This window comes from Musca domestica, unplaced genomic scaffold, assembly GCF_030504385.1.
Source record: "Musca domestica strain aabys unplaced genomic scaffold, Musca_domestica.polishedcontigs.V.1.1 55, whole genome shotgun sequence".
Taxonomy (NCBI): domain Eukaryota; kingdom Metazoa; phylum Arthropoda; class Insecta; order Diptera; family Muscidae; genus Musca; species Musca domestica.
Genome location: NW_026712355.1, coordinates 465,724 through 487,989, shown reverse-complemented (window position 1 = coordinate 487,989; position 22,266 = coordinate 465,724). Strand labels below are relative to the sequence as shown.

General features: G+C 34.7%; 1 protein-coding gene across 1 annotated transcript in view; it reads left to right on the top strand.

Moving 5' to 3' along the window:
- LOC101900846 (receptor-type tyrosine-protein phosphatase S) overlaps nt 1–21,872 on the top strand; it is a 57,259-nt gene extending 35,387 nt beyond the window's left edge. Inside the window, exons 2-5 of the mRNA XM_020036500.2 lie at nt 10,285–10,677; nt 16,322–16,579; nt 16,905–17,023; nt 21,542–21,872. Coding sequence (XP_019892059.2) covers nt 10,285–10,677; nt 16,322–16,579; nt 16,905–17,023; nt 21,542–21,565 — 794 coding nt within the window. The 3' untranslated portion in view covers nt 21,566–21,872. The remainder of the gene's footprint in view (nt 1–10,284; nt 10,678–16,321; nt 16,580–16,904; nt 17,024–21,541) is intronic.
- Nucleotides 21,873–22,266: the final 394 nt, after the last annotated feature.

The window sequence follows — 22,266 nt, the reverse complement described above, 5'->3', positions numbered from 1 at the left end:
GTTTTACCTCTAACCATTCACATGATATGAAATGCTACCAAATATAGTAAATGTTAGTAATTTTCGTACACTTATAATGCGAATTTCCAAAAAGCCTTTGGTACATCCATTATGCACTCCATCAGTGACCCTCATTCTAAATTTATGAGTTCCAGCTCTACTGGTCCTCCAATACAAAGGGTGATATATTTAGTACTTTTTAATCATTTTAGCACCGTTCTAGTATAAATTTCCAATAACTCAGCCATATCTGACATCTATTTGAAATTTTATATTCTAGTCTGTGTTAGTGGTAGGTTTATGATAAAGAGGTGGCTCTGAAAATGTGTATTACTGGTGTCCGTAAAGTAGTAAATAGTACTTTATTTTATACAATATGGTATATGGAGGTGGTTTAGGATATTCGTCTTCTATTTGTACGAAAAGTACTAAATGGTACTTAATTAAGTATTGGGGATAGGGCTGAAATCCTCAAATTTAATATTGAGTCTCTGGTATCTGGAATTGAGATATGAAGGTTGTTTTTTGAAAAGTGTACTACAAATGCACGAAAGTACTAGATTTTACTAATTTTGGATCAATGTTTGTGTCTAGGATGGACAGATGTAGATTGTTTTAGATATGCGTACAAAATGTTATTATATTTGATATTGGGTGTAGGGATAGAGCTGCAATCCGGAAATTCTTTCCGTTTGTAACTCATCGAAATAATCATATTAGACCCAACAAAGTATACATCAGCATAAAATTCTAAGACGATTTAGATCTGTCTGTAGGTAGTAATCACGCTACAGTCTAAACAAATTAAGATAGGATGCTAAAATTTTGCACAGATCTTGACAGATCGTATAGCCCCCATATTATGGTAACCCCCCCACCCCTTAATTCGGTATTTTGATGATTTTAGCCACATTTTTAAATGGAATTCCGCACAAGGAGTTCCTTGTGAGTGCTTTATCCCTTAAAAGAGAATTATCTATATAGGTCCACGATATCAAAGAGCCCCCATATATCGGCACCCCCCGATATTTGGTATTTTGATGATTTTTGCCACATTTTCCAACGGAATTGTCTGAAATTGTACACAAGGGGTTCTTTGTGAGCACTTTATCCCCTGACAGAGAATTCTCTATATAGGTCCCCAATATGGTATATCCCCCACATAACGATACCCCCGATATTCGGGATTTTGATGATTTTATCCATATTTTCCAATGGAATTATCTGAAATCCACACAGGGAGTTCTTTGTGAGTACTTTACTCCCAGACATAGATGTCTATATATATCGGCACCTTCCGATATTAGGTATTTTAAAGTTTTTAACAGAATTTTTAATGGATTTTATTATTATTATTTTTTTTTCTTTTTTTTGATAATTTTCTGATTCGTTCCAAATGGTGGAAGGTATTCAAAGTTCGGCATTTGAATTGAGAAATTGAGGTGGTTTTGGAAATGTGTACCATAATTTTAGCGAAAAGTAAGAAATCGGACAAAATCTGGTACTGAGTAGGAATAGAGATTAGATCCTGAAATTCTATATAGATGTCGCTGTTGGTGTTTGTAGTTAAGATGTGTAGGTGGTTTTGAAAATGTATACTATAATTGTTCGAAAAGTATTAAGTAGTACTATATTGGATATTGGGTGAAGGGATGGAGCTGGAATCCCGAAATTTGAAATGTGTACTATAATTGTACGAAAAATACTCAATAGTACTTAATTTTGTACTTAATTTTATATTGAGTGAAGGAACGGAGCTTAAATCCTGAAATTTTGATAATGAAATCGCTGTTGAAAATGCGTACTATAATTTTTCGAAAAGTACTAAATAGTACTAAAATTGGTTCTGGGAGCTCAAATTCTGAAATTTAATATTGAGGTATTTTTTGTTATTTGGGATTGAAATGTTATGGTGTTTTTGAAAATATGTGAAATAATTGTACGAAATATAGTAATAAGTACCGAAATTGGCATTGGGCGAAGAGAAGGGGCTGAAATCCTGAAATTTCAAATGCATGTCACTGTAGGTGTAGGAAGAAGGAGCTTGTTTTGGTTATATATACTATAATTGTACTAAATGGTACACAATTTGCTAATGGGGAAAGTGGATGAGCTGAAATCATGAATTTTGATATTTGGGTTATTCTTGGTATCTGAGGTATAGATATGGAGATTTTTTGAAAATGGTTATTATAATTGTTCGAAAAGTACTAAATGGTACTATATTGGGTATGGGGTAAAGGGATAAAGCTGGAATCCCGAAATTTAAAATAGAGGTCTCTGGAATTGAAATATGCAGGTGTTTTTGAAAATTCTGTACTATAATTGTTCGAAATTAGTACTAAATTACTAAATATAGCTATAGAGCTGAGATCCTGTAATTTGATATGGATGTATGTGTTTACGAGATGAAGCTGGTTTTGGATATACGTACTATATGTATACTAAATGGTACTAATTTTGGTAATTGCTGAAATTAAAGAGCTGAAAACCTGTAGTATAATTGTTCGAAAAATACTAAATGCCAATAATTTGGTTTAGGGTGAAGGGTTTGAGGCTGGAATCCTGATATTTGATATGGATGTCACTATTGGTGTCTGTGGTTGAGAAAAGGAGCAAGTTTTGGATACGTTTACTATAATTGTACTAAATTGTACTAAATTTGGTATTGGTAGAAAATACTGAAAATATATCAAACTAAAAACTGCTTTTTTTGGTCGAATATCGTATAGTCTTTTTAATTCGTGCAGTTTAATTTCAATCAAGCACTTCAAATTGAGATTTTCCACTCCTCGAGTAAATGAACGCCATGTATTCTATGACAAATTTCCATATTGAGAATATTTTTCATAACCATCGGAATTTATTCCGCCAATAACATTCTCCGCTTAATCATTGTGCCACAAAACAACCATTTTATTTTTAAACATCATAAAATGTCAATAAAAAAATTCCAGCATCAGAAGAAATACCCATCGAAATTGCTAAAAATAACAAAAATGTGATGATGTCCCTCGAAGGCTAGAAACGAGAAAATAACCGAAATTTTACAAATCATTAGTGGTCAGTCGAGTGGTTCAACGTGTTTCACGGAAAGCACACCCACTCACTTTTATCCAACCATAATGGCTGACATTTGTGGTCGGGACAAAGGGAATATTTAAACGTTCCCCCCAAAAAAAGGAAGAGTGTAGAAAACAAAAAACAAGCTAAGAGGAAATTATGACATAAAAGAACCATCACATCAAAATTCACGGAATTTTCCAATTTTTCTACTCTCTTTGTCTTTGCCCTCAGTGGGTTGGGTTGGTGTGTGTGTGTGTGTTCGCCAGGGTCGGTATCCATGAGTGTTCGGACAAAGTCATAAAAATGGAAAACTTTTCCATTTATCCCTTTTCCATAAATTAGTTGAGAAATATTTGATGGTTTCCCAGAAGTTGAAGAAAAAAAGCTGCAAAGGCGACAGATGAAGAGCCACTTGTTTGGGTTGTTTTTTAGCCCAGAAACAAATACCATCCGGAACAATGGTAAAATACCAGAGTCAACACCATTCCACAACATCAAACCACAAATTGAAAACTATTTGATTTTAGCTGGTGACTAGTGTAGTTTAGCGGGTGTTATGATCGTCATTGGTCCGGTCCGGTATGGTCTGGCCTGGCCTGGCCACTTTGTGAGCCCGGCATCCATTTCAAATTGTTTGATGGCTCGCAGAGCAGCAGCATGGCGTTTTTTATGGTTATTTAGCCAAATTGATTGCAACGAAAGTGCCATCAGCTATGCTGTTCGGACAAAGTTTTTCTTTTTTTTTCAGGAAGCTACAAAAAACTACATCTCAAAACTGAAAACAAACTCCGAAAAAACATGCTTCTTTTGAAATCTATACTAGTATTTAGGTAATGGAGGGAGTTTCCTCTTGGCAAAAGTTGTTTAGTTCGTTTATTCGAACATTACATGTGTCACAAGGTCAAATTAGAAAACTTCAAAAATTTGTTCCATGGAAAGTTTTTTTTGGCAATCATCGACAAAGAAACGCAGAATGGAAACAAAAACAATTGCTAAATAAAATGGAAAAGTTATTGCCTCTGAGAGAGAGAGAAAAAAAAAAACAGCTACAACTTTGGCAACATTGAAAGGGTTATCGAAATGTTTTTCGAATAGTTTTCAGTTTGATTAGGTTGATGGACTCGGGTTAAAAAAATAAAATTGAATTGGCTGAAGTTAATTTAAGCAAAGTCACCTATTCGTGGGCAATAATATTTATTGAGTTTGTTAATGAAAAAGTAAAAAACTTAGAACTATGTAATTATTGGGGAGAATGTTTGCTCAAATATTTAATTTTAAAAAGATATTTAAAATTTAGTAACCTATTTTAAGAAATACTTTAAGGAAACAATCAAATAAAATAGCACAATTTATTAATATCAAGTCATAAATTGTAGGACTAATTTCAATACACATTTATGTTAGATTTCCAGCTGTTTCCCTTCCCCAAACACCAATTTCAATTGTCTTTCAGTATTTTTTAAGTATGCATTTTCAAATCGACATCCACATATCAAATTTCAGATGTCCAGCTTTATTTCTATCACGAGTACCAAATTTTATACAATTTAGTATTTTCCGTAATTTTTTTTTTTTTTGTGCAAATTTTCAAAACCCTAAATTAATCCTAATTCCAAATTTCCGACTTACACCAAATAGAGTACAATTTAGTATTTTTCGAATAAGTGTAGTAGGCATTTTCAAAATTTCCTCATTTTAACAACCCTGTCTCTCAGACTTGATACTTGTTTCAAATTCCAAGTTTTTACCTCTATCTGTTTATATAATTCCAAATGCTAACATGTTTAGCATTTTAGTACTTTTGGTACACGTATTGTTAGAATTTCGAAAAACCCTTCAGCTCGTCCATCGTACACAACATCAGAGACTGTCACTCCAAATTTCAGATTTCTAGGTCTATATCAGGGCAAGGCAGAGAGCCTCAAAAATTTTTTGTGATTGTATGTGTTTTGAAATAACAAAATATTGCAAGTGTTTTTTGTCTCTCTTTACAGAGTGAGAAATAATTGGTTATCTTTAAATTTTCAATTTAAAATTTTCAGTTTTCAAAACAACTTCCTTGGTAAAAATAAATATTTTTATCAGACAATTCGGAGATATATTTGCACAATTATTTCAATTATGATTCATTTAAAATAAAAAAATATATAAGTTGACATTTTCAGAAATTTAATACAACTTTGATGTTATATGGTTTAATAATTTCGGACTTAACATCCTAACCATCTAAGTTGACCCTTTAAAAAGTAATACCGAATACCACAGGCTGACATACGCAAATTGTCGTAGAATTTTATGCTTATCGGAAACTCATATCCTGCGTAGAGTCCTAAAATATTATTTCTATGACTTAAAAACAGAATGACAAACATCACATCCTGTTATTTTTCCTAATATTGACTAAGAAAGTACATATCATTTCAGAGAAATCAAGGGATATGAAAATGTCCACTAATTTGGAAGGACAATAAATGTATCTAACAATATTAAATGTATTTATATTCCTAACATGTGAACTCGTATGCAAATTTTGTCAAATAGAAATAATTCATAAAAGATAAATCTTAAAAGTTGTAATTTTTACAATTTCGGAAATGTTTGTTTCAAATATGTAATGAGATATATTTATGTACACCAATATTTCCTACGGTGTATTCATAAAAATATCAGACAGCACCTCCCTCATCGACTGCTCGAACAAAACTAAATATTCTCCCAAAACCATTTTGACAGAAAATTCAAAACAGATATCCCAAGGGATACTCTTTGCCTAGCCTTGGCCTATATCTTCCCCAAATACCCAAGTTATTAAAATTTAGTACTTTTTGTACTTTTTCCCAAATTTCAAATTTTGTAATTTCAACACAATCCCTTACACAAATACCAAATGCAGTACCATTTAGTGCTTTTAGTACGGCTCAAGGAAGACTCCAGTAGAAACCCAATACCAACACTTTAAATCTTCAGATCAATCCGTTCAACCAACACCAAATTGTACCCAATTTAGTACCATTTATTACAGTTGTGTGACGGCAAATATCCTTCGTCATTTTTGCCAACACAAAACGCTATGAGAAATTACAATTTGCCCAGCCAAATTCAATAAAGGTAAACCGTTATCACAACAACAGACAGCATAACTCATCACCACTATTGGCGGTAATGAGCACATGTGATGTTGTTTTGATAACCTAATTTTGTAAACAATTTCCCGTTACTCCTCTGCGACCACGTGGAGGAGTCGGGTATAAAAGGGCAGTCGATGGCAGAATCGGGACAGTAAGTACAAGACCTTCAACGTGACAACACCAATCCGGTATCCTTGAACATCCTGTAGTGCTTAGTACTTATTAAGGTCTCTCACAACCGTATCCTTGAATATCCTGTAGTACTTGAGCACTTATTAAGGTCTCTTGCAACCGTATCCTAGATTCTTGTAGTGCTTGAGTACTTATTAAGGTCTCTTGCAACCGTATCCTAGATCCTTGTAGTGCTTGAGTACTTATTAAGGTCTCTTGCAACCGTATCCTTGAATATCCCGTAGTGCCTGAGTACTTATTAAGGTCTCTCGCAGCCGCATCCTTGAATATCCCGTAGTGCTTGATTACTTATTTCTATAGTGCTTGACTTAGTCTCTCGCAACCGTGTCCTTGAATATCCTGTAGTGTTTGAGTACTTATTAAGGTCTTTTGCAGCCGTATCCTAGATCATTGTAGAGTAAGATCTCTTGTAGCCGTATCCTTTAATATCCTGTAGCCTGTCTCGAATGATATAACCACCAATCCCTGACCGAAGACGAGTAGGATAGTTGTTATAATATATAGTTTAAGTTCCACTATAAATACAAACGTAATTTCAAAACGTAAACCACTGTATTTCTCTTTCTGTCTCAATAAATAAAATATCTGTACGAACCCCTGGACTCCGACGAGCTATTCCAGCCCAAGAGGAGAAATTCTGTCGGTACAGTTGTTACACTTAGTACATATTTAGAAAAAACACCTACTTATATCAACAGATCCGTTCACGAAATGCCTAAAAGGTACAAAATGTAGTGCTTTTTACTACACTTCTTGTCCGAAACCCTCACTGTCTTATGCTCCCCTACTCACCCACTACATCGTTTGCGAAAGTGCGAAACATTTAAATCAAATTTCCGAAATCTAACCCTAACCATGCAATTAATACCAAACTTTGTACCGTTTATTACCTTTCGTACTCTTGTTATATATATTTCCAAAAATAATTCTAAATTTTAGGACTCCAGCTCTCTCGATACCATAATCGAAAATATGCCAAACTTAGTACGGCACATAACCCAATCCTACACTTTAAGAGCAATCCCAATTTATAAGTTTAGGATTACAGCCCTACCAAATGTAGAACATTTAAGTACTTTTTGTGCACTTACCGTCCGAATTTCTAAAAAAAAACCCTTTGATCATGCACTTCATCAGTGATCCAGGTCTTAGTATGGCCTTTAAATATCGGTAATTCCCTATATTCGATATTTTGATGATTGTAACCGAATTTTTACGGGTTCTATTTTTTATCTATGACAAATGTAATACACATTGGAATGGAGGGTATACTAACTTTGTCATTCCGTTTGTAACATCCACAATATTCGTCGTAGACCCCATAAATATTCATAATCAGCATAAAATTTCAAGTCGATTTAACGATGTTCATCTGTTGAAATCACTATACAGCCCACATTATTTGACGTAAAGCTTCAAAATTTAGCAGACCAATTTGTATTGTGCCTAGGATGGTTGGTATTGAAAATGAGATATATCGGTTCACGTTTTGGTATAGCTTTGATGGTTTTTGTCACATTTTTTCACAGATTTCTCTGAAACTTGGTATTTGTAAGTCATAACGGGTCCCAGTTCATATGGCGAGACATTGCATGTATAGGTCCACGCTTTGGTATAGCCCCCATATAAAGGTACCTCCCGATATTCGGTATTTTAATTATTTTTACCTCATTTTTGCATAGATTTGTCTAAAAATTGGTATTTGTTGGTCATAATTGGTTCCAGCTCCGGTGGCGAAACATTACATGTATGGGTCCACGGTTTGGTATAGCCCCCACATAACGGTACCTCCCGATATTCGGTATTTTGATAGTTTTAGCCACATTTTTTCACTTAGTTGTTTATAAAAATTGGTATTTGTAGGTCATAATGGGTCCTAGTTCGTTTGGCGAATCATTGTAATTAAAGGTTTTGGTATAGTCTCCATATAACGGTACCTCCCGATATTCGGTATTTTCATGATTTTTGACACATTTTTTCACGAATATCTCTGAAAATTGGTAGTTGTAGTTCATAATGGGTCTCAGTTCGTGTTCCGAATCATTGTAATTATAGGTTTTGGTATAGCCCCTATATAACGGTACCTTGATGGTTTTTGCCACATTTCTTCCCGGATTTGTCTAGAAATTGGTATTTTTTGGTCTTAATGGGTTCTAGTCTTTTGGCGAAACACCGTAGGTATAGGTCCACGTTTATTTATAGCCCCATATAGCCGTATTTCCCAATATTCGGTATTTTGATGATTTTTTGCACATTTTCTTATGAATATGTCTATGGGTCATAAAGGGCTCTAATGTTTCCTTTACCCCAAAGTGGAGGGTATTAAAAGTTTGGCCTGGCCGAACTTAATGTTTTTTACTTGTTTTTTCTTATTTTGATAATATCCAAATTTGTTCCAACTGCTATTCAAAGTTCGGCCGGCCGAATATACTAGTTTTTACCTTCTTTTTGTTTTATATTAAATTATCAAATAAATTAGTAAAAGGCCATTGAATAAGGGTATTCATTTGATGCCAAAACCAACTGATATTTTTGGATTCATATAAAATTATGGGATATTTCTACATACTGTCCTGAAGTACTGAATGCATATAAAACGATTCTTTCTTCTATAGTTGTAACCACTGAAGTTGTCTATTTGATTATTTGTTAGCTTTCCTTAATCGTGGTAGCCGAGACTTCTTCTACTCTCCCCCTTCTATGAAGTTTGTCAATATTTGAGAAGAATATAAGTTAGAATATAGAAATTTCGCAGTCTTCGGATTATGTATTTCCCGTACAATGTTTTTCAAAATTCATAGTTAATTGTACTTTTGAAAATCATTTTTTGTACAAATTTCAAAAATTTTCTACACAAAAAGAAGTCAAAAGTGCTATCGATTGCTGCGAGATGCAATTCCATTATTTTTTTAGAAAACGCTGAACACTTATGCTCATGTACAATGCGAATCCTTCATTTTTTGATGGCACTGAAAATTCTTTACCTCAATTATTCTTCTTCTTCATCATTAGTTTCACTTCAATGGACAGATTGCATCAATACCTCCATTGCTTACAATTTTTTTTTTTTTTTTTTGGTGGAACACTTTTGGCTTGCTAAAGTGCTTTTTAGACATGAGTACCGTTTCAATGGAATTCTCAAACCGCACAAAAACAGAAAATGCTCTAACCTCATAATTATGAAAATCAAAGGCAATAACAACAGCAACAACGACAAAAGTAATGGAAACATGAACAAGAATTTGAGTGGCATCAAAACGCCAAAAAAAAACATTGGCAGAACGGAAACGGAAACGAAATACTTTCATTCGTTAGCTGTTCAAGTGTTCGGTGCCATGGTTTGCCACCATTTCATTTAGGTGCAAAACGTATTGCCCCGTGGCCAGAGTTGGTTGGTGATGGTGGTTTTGTCGGTTTCGGGTGTTGTTTTTTGCCTTTGCTTTGGCACCCAAAAGTGGTCAGCGGAAATAAATTGCTACTATAGGAAATTGAGTTTTGGCATGACTTTGTTGTAGCTGCTGCCGATGCTACCGTTGTTGTTGTATGGTAATGGCAATCGGTTAGTCATGATGGAAAATGTGAAAAAGGGGCGGTCAAGGAAACCTAAAGAAATAATAAGGTGTCAATTTTTATTGTGATCGAATGGCAATGGAAAGGGTTTAACATTTGAAATTAAGGAATAAACTTTTGGAGAATATTAAATATTGAAAGGAAATTATGTTTGTCAAGGTAAAACCGAAGGTCTAAAAATACAGTTTAAAAAAAAAAAAAAAAAAAAAAATACAACCGTTTCTGGGATGTCACATCAAATTATCTGTTAAAAATTATTATGTTTTAATTTATTTATTAGCATGAGCTTTTATTAAATTTACAAAATATTTTTCATTTCTCATTCCAGCCATGAAAATGTTGACCAACGACACCTCAGTATCATCCCTCCACGATATCAACAATATGATCCTTGGCAGCTATGACCAGCAGGAACCTGAATTTGAGAACACAACAAATCGTGATGTCATAGGTGCGGTAGGCACCACAGCACGGCTGCACTGTCGTGTGCGAAATTTGGGAGATCGCGCCGTGTCGTGGATACGAAAACGAGATTTACACATTCTGACAATTGGCATAATGACATATACAAATGATCAACGATTTCTGGCGCGACACATAGACAATTCGGATGAATGGGTGCTGAAAATCGTGTCGGTGCAGCCACGAGATGCGGGCATCTATGAGTGTCAGGTGTCGACAGAACCAAAAATTAGTCAAGCTTATAAATTGACAGTTGTCAGTAAGTAATTTTTTTGGAAGTTTTTTAAGAATATTTATTTTAAGAATATTTTCTGAAGGATTCCCAGATCTATAAAAAAGGATTTATTTAAGAATATTTTCTCAAGGATTCCCTCATCAACAAAAGTGGATTTTTTCAGGAATATTTTCTGCAGGAAATGTGGATTTATTAAGACTATCACAAGAATTCCCAGGTCCATAAATGTGGTTTTTTAAAGAATATTTTCTCAAGGATTCCCAGATCAATAAACGTGCATTTAAAAAAGTCTCCGAAGAATTCCAAGAGCCATACAGAGTGAGATGAAAAAACTGCAACCAAATTCAGACTGTTGTAATTTCTAAGCCACTCGTCCGAGAGCTGTTAAAATTATTCCAGTGACAGGTTATTTTATTGTTTACAAGTGTACAAAATAATTTTGGTGAGAATTTTCGAGAAAAAAAGTTATGCGTGATTGAATTCAAGCGTGATAGTGTGATTTCTTTATATTTGGCTGGAAAGACACAAGAGGTTATCGTTAAAGCACTCCTGCATTTAAATGAGAATAAATCTTTTGTCTCGTATCATCGCTCGTTACCGTGATACTGGTAATGTAGCCCAACTTCAAGGAAGTGGACGGAAGAAAAAAGCAACAACAGCAGAAATGGTTCGAAAAGTAAAGATCGAAACCCGCGTCGCCGTGGCCGAAAAATAGCTCATGAGCTGAACATATCGCAATGTTCCATTCGGCAAATATTGAAAAATGAGCTTGGGGTAAAACCATTTAAATTCCAAAAAGTGCAAGAACTTACACTGGTTGGCCACCAGAACTCAAGCGCCGGCCATGGTGATGGTGTGGGCCGCCATAACAGTCGATGGTAGCCCTCCGCTCGTATTAATCGACCGTGGCATCAGAAAAAATGAAGAATATTATCGCGAACATATTCTGGAGGGTGCATTAAAGCCTTGGAAACGCTAACATTTTGGCCGCAGACCTTGAACATTCCAACAGGACTCAGCACCATCGCGCTCAGCACACGCCACCCAAGAATAGTCACAAAATGAGGTTCCTGGCTTCATTTCCAGCGCACAATTGGCACCAAAATCTCCGGATACCAATCCGTTGGACTATTGTGTCTGGAGTATTTTGGAGAGCAAGGTTGGCACCAAAAAATATCAAAGTGTCGATCACCTCAAGCAAGCGGTTCGCCGGGAATGGGAATGGGCCAAAATACCGCAGAGCAACATTCGGGCAGCATATGACGGTTTCATTGGCCGTTTGAAGGCCATAATTCGTGTCAAAAGTGACCAATTCGAACAAGTCCAAACTTATTTTAAATTTAATGCTATTTCCAAAATTTTTTGTTTACATTCAATAAAATTTAAACAAGTAAGCAAAGGCTACAGTCGAGCGGGGCCGACCGTTGAATACCCTACAACACTATAATAAACCATACAGTTTATATAGGCTAGATACTCGAAAGAATTCCACAAGATATTGTGACAAATAATAAAAGAAAACCATCAGGTTTCGTTCTCTAATTTTCGAATAATAGCAACTTAAACTAATTTGCTCATTTCCAATTTATTGGTAGATGTTGCACTTAAATGGTCTTCCTAGATCTGGAACCAATATTTCCCAAAGACCTATAACCTCTCCGAAGTGGCAAAAGATTAACATTTATTATTGGTTTTTGACTGAAACGCATCTATATGGGATACAGACATTTGACTATATTCTTCAACGAAATTAGTGTTAAAAAAAATAGTCAGAAGTGCGTCTTTCCTGTATTTGTGAATTCTCCAAAAAGTCACTGGAATGGACATGTTCGTATTTTGTCTACAAAATTGGCAAACTATTTCACACATTGAATATTTTTGGATGGCCATCCAAAACTGCTTGGATTTTGCAATGTCCGTTAAACCCCATTCAAATGTGCGTGAGGATCGGGCGATAATTACGACCTGCTGACAATTTTGCAGTTTTTTGGTCCATTTCAACCCCTAAATATATGGCGATCATCTCCAAAAAGAGTAGGCTTCTATTCTGACCCTCACTTTATCCCCAAGTAAAATTTCGTAAGGATCGGACCATAAATGCGATCTGTATATGATATCCTGATATCCTAACTACTTAGTTTTGTTAGCTGTAGAAATATTACCAAATGTTTATTTCAAAATGAAAATATGCCAAAAATATGACAAAATTGAAAAAATATGAGAAAATTTTACAAAATCAATATTTTCATCTTTAGAGAGATATTTTTATGCGATTTTTTTAGACGTTTTTTCTTTCCCGCCAAGAGGCCATTCTGAATTAATGAGAACTGTCGAAATCAGTTCAGCCGTTCTCGACATATAAGAGATCTTTCAAGCATATCTCCTTTGATAGACATATATATCGCACATATTTTGCTATATATCCGATTTGTTGGATAATAACATCAATGCAAAGGTCAGAAGTAACCTTGTGATGGCTTTGTGATTTCGCCGGGATTTAAAATATTCACGGTTTAATGAAAAATGTTGAATTTTTCAACACAAAAGATATGGTCTATTTTACCCGCTAAATATTATCCGATGATCACCCAAATTAGTAGGCTTCTTCCCCGCCCTAAACTCTATCTACATGCGAAATTTCGACTCAGCTCGGCGAGCTAGGAAGATCCATATATACTTTCCTATGTGGGAAATCAATATTTCGTGGTGTTACATAATTTTTGGCCCAATCAAACTTATAATACCCCCAACACATAGTGTTGTAGGGTATAAAAAATGTACAAAAATGACTTTTGACTTTGTTGCAGTTTTTATACCCTACAACACTATGTGTTGGGGGTATTATAAGTTTGATTGGGCCAGAATTTATGTAACACCTCGAAATATTGGTTTCCCATATAGGAAAGTATATATGGATCTTCCTAGCTCGCCGAGCTGAGTCGATCTAGCTATGTATGTCCGTCCGTCCGTCTGTCCGTCTGTCCGTCTGTCCATGTTAATTTGTAATCACTCTACAGGTCGCAATTATGGCCCGATCTTCACGAAATTTAGAATGTAGGTGGGGTTAAGGTCAGAATAGAACCCTATTTCTTTTGGAGATGATCGCATAGTATTTAGGGGTTGAAATGGACCAAAAACTGAAAAAATCCAGATTTTGCAGTTGCTCTATAGGTCGCAATTATAGACCAATCGACGCGGAATTTCGCACGTAGCTAGAGTTTAGGGCGGGGAAGAAGCCTACCAGTTTGGGTGGTCATAGGATAATATTTAGCGGGTAAAATAGACCATATCCTTTGTGTTTAAAACATTCTAAATTTATCATTAAACCGCGAATATTTTAAATCCCGGCGAAATCACAAAGCCATGACAAGGTTACTTCTGATCTTAACATTGATGTTAACATCCATCAAATCGGATATATAGCAAAATATGTGCGATATATATGTCTATCAAAAAAGATATGCTTGAAAGATCTCTTATATATCGAGAACGGCTGAACTGATTTCGACAGTTCTCATTAATTCAAAATGGCCTCTTGGCAGAAAAGAAAAAACGTCTAAAAAATTGCGTAAAAATATCTCTCTAAAGATGAAAATATTCATTTTGTAATATTTTCTCATATTTTTTCAATTTTGTCATATCTTTGGCATGTTTTCATTTTGAATTAAACATTTGGTAATATTTCTACAGCTAACAAAACTAAGTAGTTAGGATATCAGGATATCATATACAGATCGCATTTATGGCCCGATCCTAACGAAATTGTGCATGGGGATCAGATGAGGGTCAGAATAGAAGCCTACTCTTTTTGGAGATAATAGCCATATATTTAGGGGTTGAAATAGACAAAAAAAAACCTGCAAAATTGTCAGCAAGTCGTAATTATCGCCCGATCTTCACGCGCATTTGAATGGAAGTTACCGGACATTGCAAAAGCCAAATAGTTTTGGATGGCCGTTCAAAAATATTCAATATGTGAAATAGTTTGCCAACTTTTGTAGACAAAATACGAAAATATCCATTCCAGTGACTTTTTGGAGAATTCACAAATACAGGGAAGACGCACTTCTGACTATTTCGTTAAGGCTGATTTCGTTGAAGAATATAGTCAAATGTTTGTATCTCATATAGATGCGTTTCAGTCAAAAACCAATAATAAATGTTAATCTTTTGCCACTTCTGAGAGATTATAGGTCTTTGGGAAATATTGGTTCCAGATCTAGGAAGACCATTTATGTGCAACATCTACCTATAAATTGGAAATGAGCAAATTAGTTCAAGTTTCTATTATTCGAAAATTAGAGAACGAAACCTGATGGTTTTCTTTTATTATTTGTCACAATATCTTGTAGAATTCTTTCGAGTATCTGGCCTATATAATCTGTATCATTTATTATAGTGTTGTAGGGTATTCAACGGTCGGCCCCGCTCGACTGTAGCCTTTGCTTACTTGTTTTATCTCACCCTGTCTATGCCGATTTTTTCAAGAAGATTTTTTCAAGGAATTCTAGAGCCACCAAAGTGGATGTTTACAGAATATAGGAGTATTTTTGAAGGATTCCCAGAGCCATAAACGTGGATTTTTTAAAGAATATTTTCTCAAGGATTTCTAGAGCCAAGGATTTCCAGAGCCATAAACGGATTTTTTTAAAGAGCCATAAATTGAATTTTTAAAGAATATTTTCTGGGGATTCTCAAGGAGCCATAAACGTAGATTTTTTTAAAAAATATTTTCTCAAGGATTCTTAGAGCCATGAACGTGGATTTTTAAAGAATATTTTCTGACGCAATTTTTAAAGGCTCTAAATGAGGATTATATGAAGAATATTTTTTCCCAGAGGATTCAAGGATTCTCAAGAAGCCGTAAACGTAGATTTTTGACAGAAAATTTTCTCAAGGATTCCCTAAGCCATAAACTTGGATTTTTTAAAGAATATTTTCTTAAGGATTCCCACAACCATTAACGTGGATTTTATTTCTCAAGGATTTCAGGAGCCATAAACCTGGATTTTTTGAACAATATTTTCTCAAGGAGCTATAAACATAGATTTTTGAAAGAATATTTTCTCAAGGATTCCCATAGCTATAAACATGGATTTTGTAAAGAATATTTTCTGAAGGAATCCCAGATCCATAGATTAAAAAAAAAAAAAAAAAATTCTAAACTATTCATAGAGCAATATAAGTAGATTTTTTAAAGAATATTTTCTCAAGGATTCCCAGAGCCATAAATGTTAATTTTTTAATGAATATTTTTTCAAGGATTCCCAGAGCCATAAAAGTAGTTTTTTTAAAGAATATTTTCCCAAGGACTCCCAGAGCCCCCAAAGATTACTTTTTTTAATATTAAATCAACCTCCTACATTTTTCCTTAACTTATCCTAATACCACAAACCTAGCCATAAAATTCCTCTAATTGCAAACATATTTGCCCGCACAGAAACATATTTTATTTAATATCCATTAAATATCCTTTCATTAACAATTTTCACGAACAATATCCATAAACCTTGCCTACCATCATGCCTACCAATAATTACTGGCACTATTTTTGGAATCTATTTTAATTAAGATTAAGCTAAAAATATTTATGTTAATATTCCACATTTGTTTCTCCTCTCTTTCCGCCCCTCTCTCACCCCTTTCCTTTTGTATTGTTCCATCGCAGCATCCAAGGCACAAATTCTCTCGAATCGAGAACTGTTCGTGCAAAGTGGTAGTGACATCAATTTAACCTGCATAGCACCACAGGCGCCCGGCCCATACACCCACATGCTGTGGTACAAGGACAGCGAACTAATCAACGACTCGACAAGGGGTGGCATACGGGTTGTATCCGAGCAGCAAATGAAAACGAGCAATCTGGTGATTTCACGCGTAACACACACGGACTCGGGCAACTATACGTGTGCGGCAGACAATTCAAGTGAGTATTACTCGAGCATGGCTTTAACAATAATCGGTCGGGAAACAGAAAACAGAAAAAAAAGACAGCAATGTTTGTGTCCTTTTTAAAGGACCAGTCAGCAACCGCATTGTTTGCCATCATAACCTATTCAAGCGTTCATGTAAACGCTTTTGTTTATCTCTATTATTTTTGTTGACTTGCTTGTTTGTTTTTCCCAACAACTTGTTCTTCTTCTTCTTTCAACGACAACAACACGCATTCCTGACATTGTGACGTGGCTGCTGTTTGAACATTCGCCATGGCCCCCGACAATGCTTCCGGAACCGCTTACACCACTCCACAGATAGCGACAGTGTTTTTGTACATATCATCAATAGTGAAAAACATGCCGCCATGCAACACGAACTGGCAACACGACTGCATGTGCCACACAGCCTTCTACTAATCCTGACAATATTCTATGTAAGTTCTACTCTATATTTGAATATTTATTTTGTGTGTATGTATGAGTATGTGTATGTATGTGTGTATGCACATGTGATTTAAGTGTTCCATTAACATATTAAACTCGGAGAACGAAAGAAAAACACAGATTAGTCCTGTTGATAAAACGAGGGAATATGTTAAAGAAGACGAAGCGTAGAGAAATAAAATCCAAAATTAATTTGAATTTTTTTTAGAAAATTGCTCATTATCTCTAAAGCATCATTCTGATAATGAATATTCAAAAAAAAAAAAGAGAAAAAACTGCTTAAATAAAGTATATCATTTGAATCTATTAATCCTAAAGCAATGAAGAGAAGATAATTAAAAGTGAATGCGAAAAAAAGACTAATTGATGATTGAAACGAAATGCATAATAAAGCAACTTAAGCAAATAAAAGCAGAAAGGGGGGCGGAGGAGGAATCAACAAGTAATAAGAGCATTAGAGAAAGAAATAAGTTAAAAAAAACATCTAATCTCTGTAAATGGCCAATAACTTAAAAAAAAACATTTTATTATTTTTTAAGTATTTTTTTCCGAAAAATGCCCATAGCCAAAAATGTGGACAATTTCTATTGAATTGGATTTCTTAGGGTCATTAATGTGATTTCTTATAGAAATATTTTCTTAAGGATTCCCAGAGCCATAAACTAGGATTTTATTTTTAAAAAATATTTTCTATAGGATTCCAAGAGCCAACAAAATGGATTATCAAAGAATATTTTCTAAAGTGTTTCGAGAGCCATTGACGTGGATTTTTTAAAGAATATATTTTGAAGGACTCCCAGAAACATAAATGTGAATTTAAAAAAAAAAATGTCTAAAGAATTCTTAAAATAAAAAATGTGGATTAAAAAAATCTACAGAACTCTGAAAAACAAAAACGTGGATTTAAAAAAATATTTTTTTGAAGGATTCCCAGGGCCACAAAAGTGGTTTTTTACAGATATTTTCTCAAGGATTCCCTAGGCCATAAACATGGATTTTTAAATAATATTTTCTGAGGGATTCTTAAAGCCATAAACGTGGATTTTTTAAAGAATATTTTCTCAAGGATTCCCACAACCATAAACGTGGATTTTTTAAAGAATATTTTCTCAAGGATTCGCTCAACCATAAACGTGGATTTTTTAAAGAATATTTTCTCAAGGATTCGCTCAACCACAAACGTGGATTTTTTAAAGAATATATTCTCAAATATTCTCACAGCCATAAATGTGGATTTTTTAAAGAATATTTTCTCAAGGATTCGCTCAACCACAAACGTGGATTTTTTAAAGAATATATTCTCAAATATTCTCACAGCCATAAATGTGGATTTTTTAAAGAATATTTTCTCAAGGATTCTCACAGCCTTAAACGTAGATTTTTTAAACAACATTTTCCGAAGGATATCCATTTTCTCAAGGATTTTTCAGAGGTTCTTAACGAGGATTTTTTTGAAGGACTCCCAGAATCAGAAACGTGGATCGTTTAAGCATATTTTTTGAAGGACAGTAAACGTGGATTTTTTTAAAGAATATTTTTTGGAGGATTCCCAGAAATTCTTAACGTGGATTTTTTAAAAAATATTTCCACAAGGAATCCCAATGCCATAAACGTAGATTTTTTAAAGAATATTTTATGGAGGGTTCTCAGACATTCTTAACGAGGATTTTTAAAAGAATATTTCCACAGGGAATCCCAAAGCCATAAACGTAGATTTTTCAAAGAATTTTTTTAAGAAACTGCCAGAAACATAAACGTCGTTTTGTAAAGAATATTTTCTCAAGGATTCCTGGAGCCATAAATGTGGATTTTTTAAAGAACATTTTCTGAAGGATTCCCAGAGCCACCAAAGTGGAATTTTCAAACAATATTGTCTGATTTTTTGGAGATTCTTAGCGATAATTTTAAAAGAATATTTTCTAAAAGATTCACATAGCCATATACATGAATTTTTTAATATTTTCCGTTTTTTCATAAATGTAGATTTTAAAAGAATATTTTCTAAACGAGTCATTAACGTGGACTTTCCGAATTTTTTTAATGTCCTTCAACGTGAATTTCTAAATAAATATTTTCTAATTTTTTGAAAATCAATAATCTTTATAGAATATTTGCCGATTTTAAAGAATATATTAGAATAACGTAGATGTTAGCCATATAGCCACCGAGGGTATATATTATTTGATACGGCCAAAATGTCCCTCATCGAAATAATAGTTTCAGAGCCTAGGTCTCTTTGAACCAAATCTGCTTCAGGACATTTGGAGTCGATCTAGATGTGTTCTTCTATCTCACTGTCTGGAAAAATCCAGCAGATTATTAGTGGAGTTAAAAAAGAAGACAGGCGTATCGGCGTTTTGAAAGTTTACGATATAGGTAGAGAAGATTCTTCCCTCTTCCACGATTTTCGAAATGCTCGCATTAAAATTTTTCGGAATCCATGCATTTTAGTTATATAGTGTCTTCGACAGTATTCCAATTAAAATACGAAAAATATTCTGGTTAAAAATTTTAACCCCCAGCGGGTCAACAATGGGGTTTTCTCGATCATTTTTTTATGCCATCAGTCATATGGCTAGTAATACCCTCAGGCTAGAGAGGATATATATCATTTGATACGACCAAAATGTGTCTTATCGAAATAACGGTCTTGGACGCTAGGTCTCTTTGGACCAAATCCGCATTAGGATATTTAGAGTCGATCTAGCGATGTTCGTCTGTCCGTCTGCCTGTCTGGCTGGTGCACTTGATAAATCTCGAAGGGAATATCAGATTTGGTCTAAACATCGTACATCGTCATATTATCATCAAATTTAGTTCGAATTCGAAGATGGGCGATATCGGTCCACCCCTTTTGGTACCTTCCCCACGAAATGTCGAAATTTTCAAAGAAAATGTTTTACAGTGAGTGAAAGGATAATCCTATTTTGCTCCAACTTTGCGAATCCTTATACTTGCATCAGTTCCAGGTCAGATGCGAAAATGGAAAATATCGGTCCATTCCATCGAGTACCTCCACCACAATGGGTCGAAATTTTGAATAATTATAACTCTTATAAAATGTGATGTAAGAGTACGATTCTCTTGAAATTATACAAATCACAATATTTTTATTAACCCAAGGTCTGGTGTGAAGATAAATTATATTTTTTCACTCCTTCTGGTACCTCCCCCACAAAGGATCAGAATATTGAATATGAAGCCCATAAAACGCGAAATTAATATCCGATTTCTTCAGACTTGGAACGTCTAAATTTTTCTATCAACACAAGATCTGTTATGAAGATGGTAGATATCGGACCATTCCTTCCGATACCTCCCCCACAAAAGGTCAAAGTTTTGAATTAGCAAACCGATTTTAAAATCCGAAATAAGCACCCGGTTCTCTTCATATTTTATACATCCCAATGTTTCTACATATACAAGGTCTACTTTGAAGATGGAGTATATCGGTCTTCGCCTTCTGGTACCTCCACAAAGGGTCAAAGGGTTGAATACCCATGAAGCTCATAAAACGCAGAATTAACATCCGATTTCATTTATACGTGGTCATCTCAATATTTTCATCAACACAAGATCTCGTAGAAAGATGGTAGATATCGGACCATTTCTTTTGGTACCTCTCAACATAAGGTTCACGATTTTGAAAAACAAAACCCTCAAAGAAAGCGAAATAAGCATCCAACTCTCTTCAAGTTTCACTCATGCAAACATTTTTTCTGACACAAGATTTGTTGTGAAAATGAAATATATCTGCGAACACCTTATGATACCTCACCCACACAATTTTCAATATTTTTTCTGTCATAACTTGTTAAACAAGTGAGCGATTCCATAAAACTCAACCAGAAACCTGAGATGAATATGGAATTTATTATTTCGCATAAATTTGGATATAAATGTTCGATTTTCTCGTTTTGAGATATTATATCCTAAGTCAGTTTCTAGTCCGTGGGGATTACCAGATACAATAAAATATGTGGTCCACCTGCTCAATTCCTGTCGGCTTTGCGGTAAAGATAAATCAGAACAGAATAATCAGAAAAATTTCCCCAACCATGAAATTCACCCTTTTGGTGTCTGATAACACCTGGGGAGGGGGAGAAAAAAGTGGAAGTCCTATGAGAGTCAAATTATGATAGTCAGGACAATAAACATGACATTAAATTGTGTGAGAAATTTGGGGTAATAATATTCAAGTATTTTGTAAATTAAGGTATGGTGGAAATTACCTTCAAAATTAAATTCGGAATTTAATTAAATATTTATATATATTTTTTTAATCATTTCCTTCAATGTTAATGAATAATTTTTTTTTTTATTTACCCTTGAGGTAATTAACCTCCAGATATTTTCCATACAAATTGTTTATTCCAACCATATTGGTATGTGGCACGCACAATCAAATTTGTATTGCCATGGCAATTTGTCGCTCCAATAAAAACCCAATTTAAAACATATCGTTTCATTCAATCCGTATTGATTTCGTCTTTATCTCTTTTCCATAGATATTGGAACGAGTCATCAAATGAAATTGTATCCACAGTCTGTGCTTATCATTAGTTCTAACAAATCCTAACATTATCCACCGCCAAGCATACAGAAAGATGAAGATGAAGACGACGACGGCGAAGACGACACCAAGGAGTGCGACAACAGCGAAGGCAATATCAGAAACAAGGCATAATCCAAGGCGCAGACATGATGCCTGCAGGGTGCTGCCCATTTTGGAAGTGATGATGAGTGACAATAGCAGCCACAGCCGCAGCCGCAACGGCAGCCACCATTCAAATGTGTCAACCAAGACGGCGCCATTGATAGATGCCAGCCGTTGATTTCGATGTTCGTCGAGTTTCGCTTCGTTGAAAGGTAAGCTGGTGTTTGAGACGAGTTGGGGTGGGGTGGAGATTGTGGAAACGCACTCATACGTGTTTAGCTGTTAAAGCGCAAATGAGCGAACGTGTTATGTTCGTTTATGCCTCACTGAGATTCCAATCAATAACACGCCAATAACGGCTCATGTTCCACGTGTAAGAAGCAGAGGACGATGAAAATGACAACAAACCCATATATGGAGGAGAATGTTGCGATTGGAAGATATTCTTGGTATTTGTGAATATTTATTGAATATTAAATATTTTGGTCAGGCTTGATTATAATAAAAATTGTGTTACGATTCGGTCGGATATTGTAAAAAATGGATTGAAATAGGCTCAGCTGATCGATTCCAGCT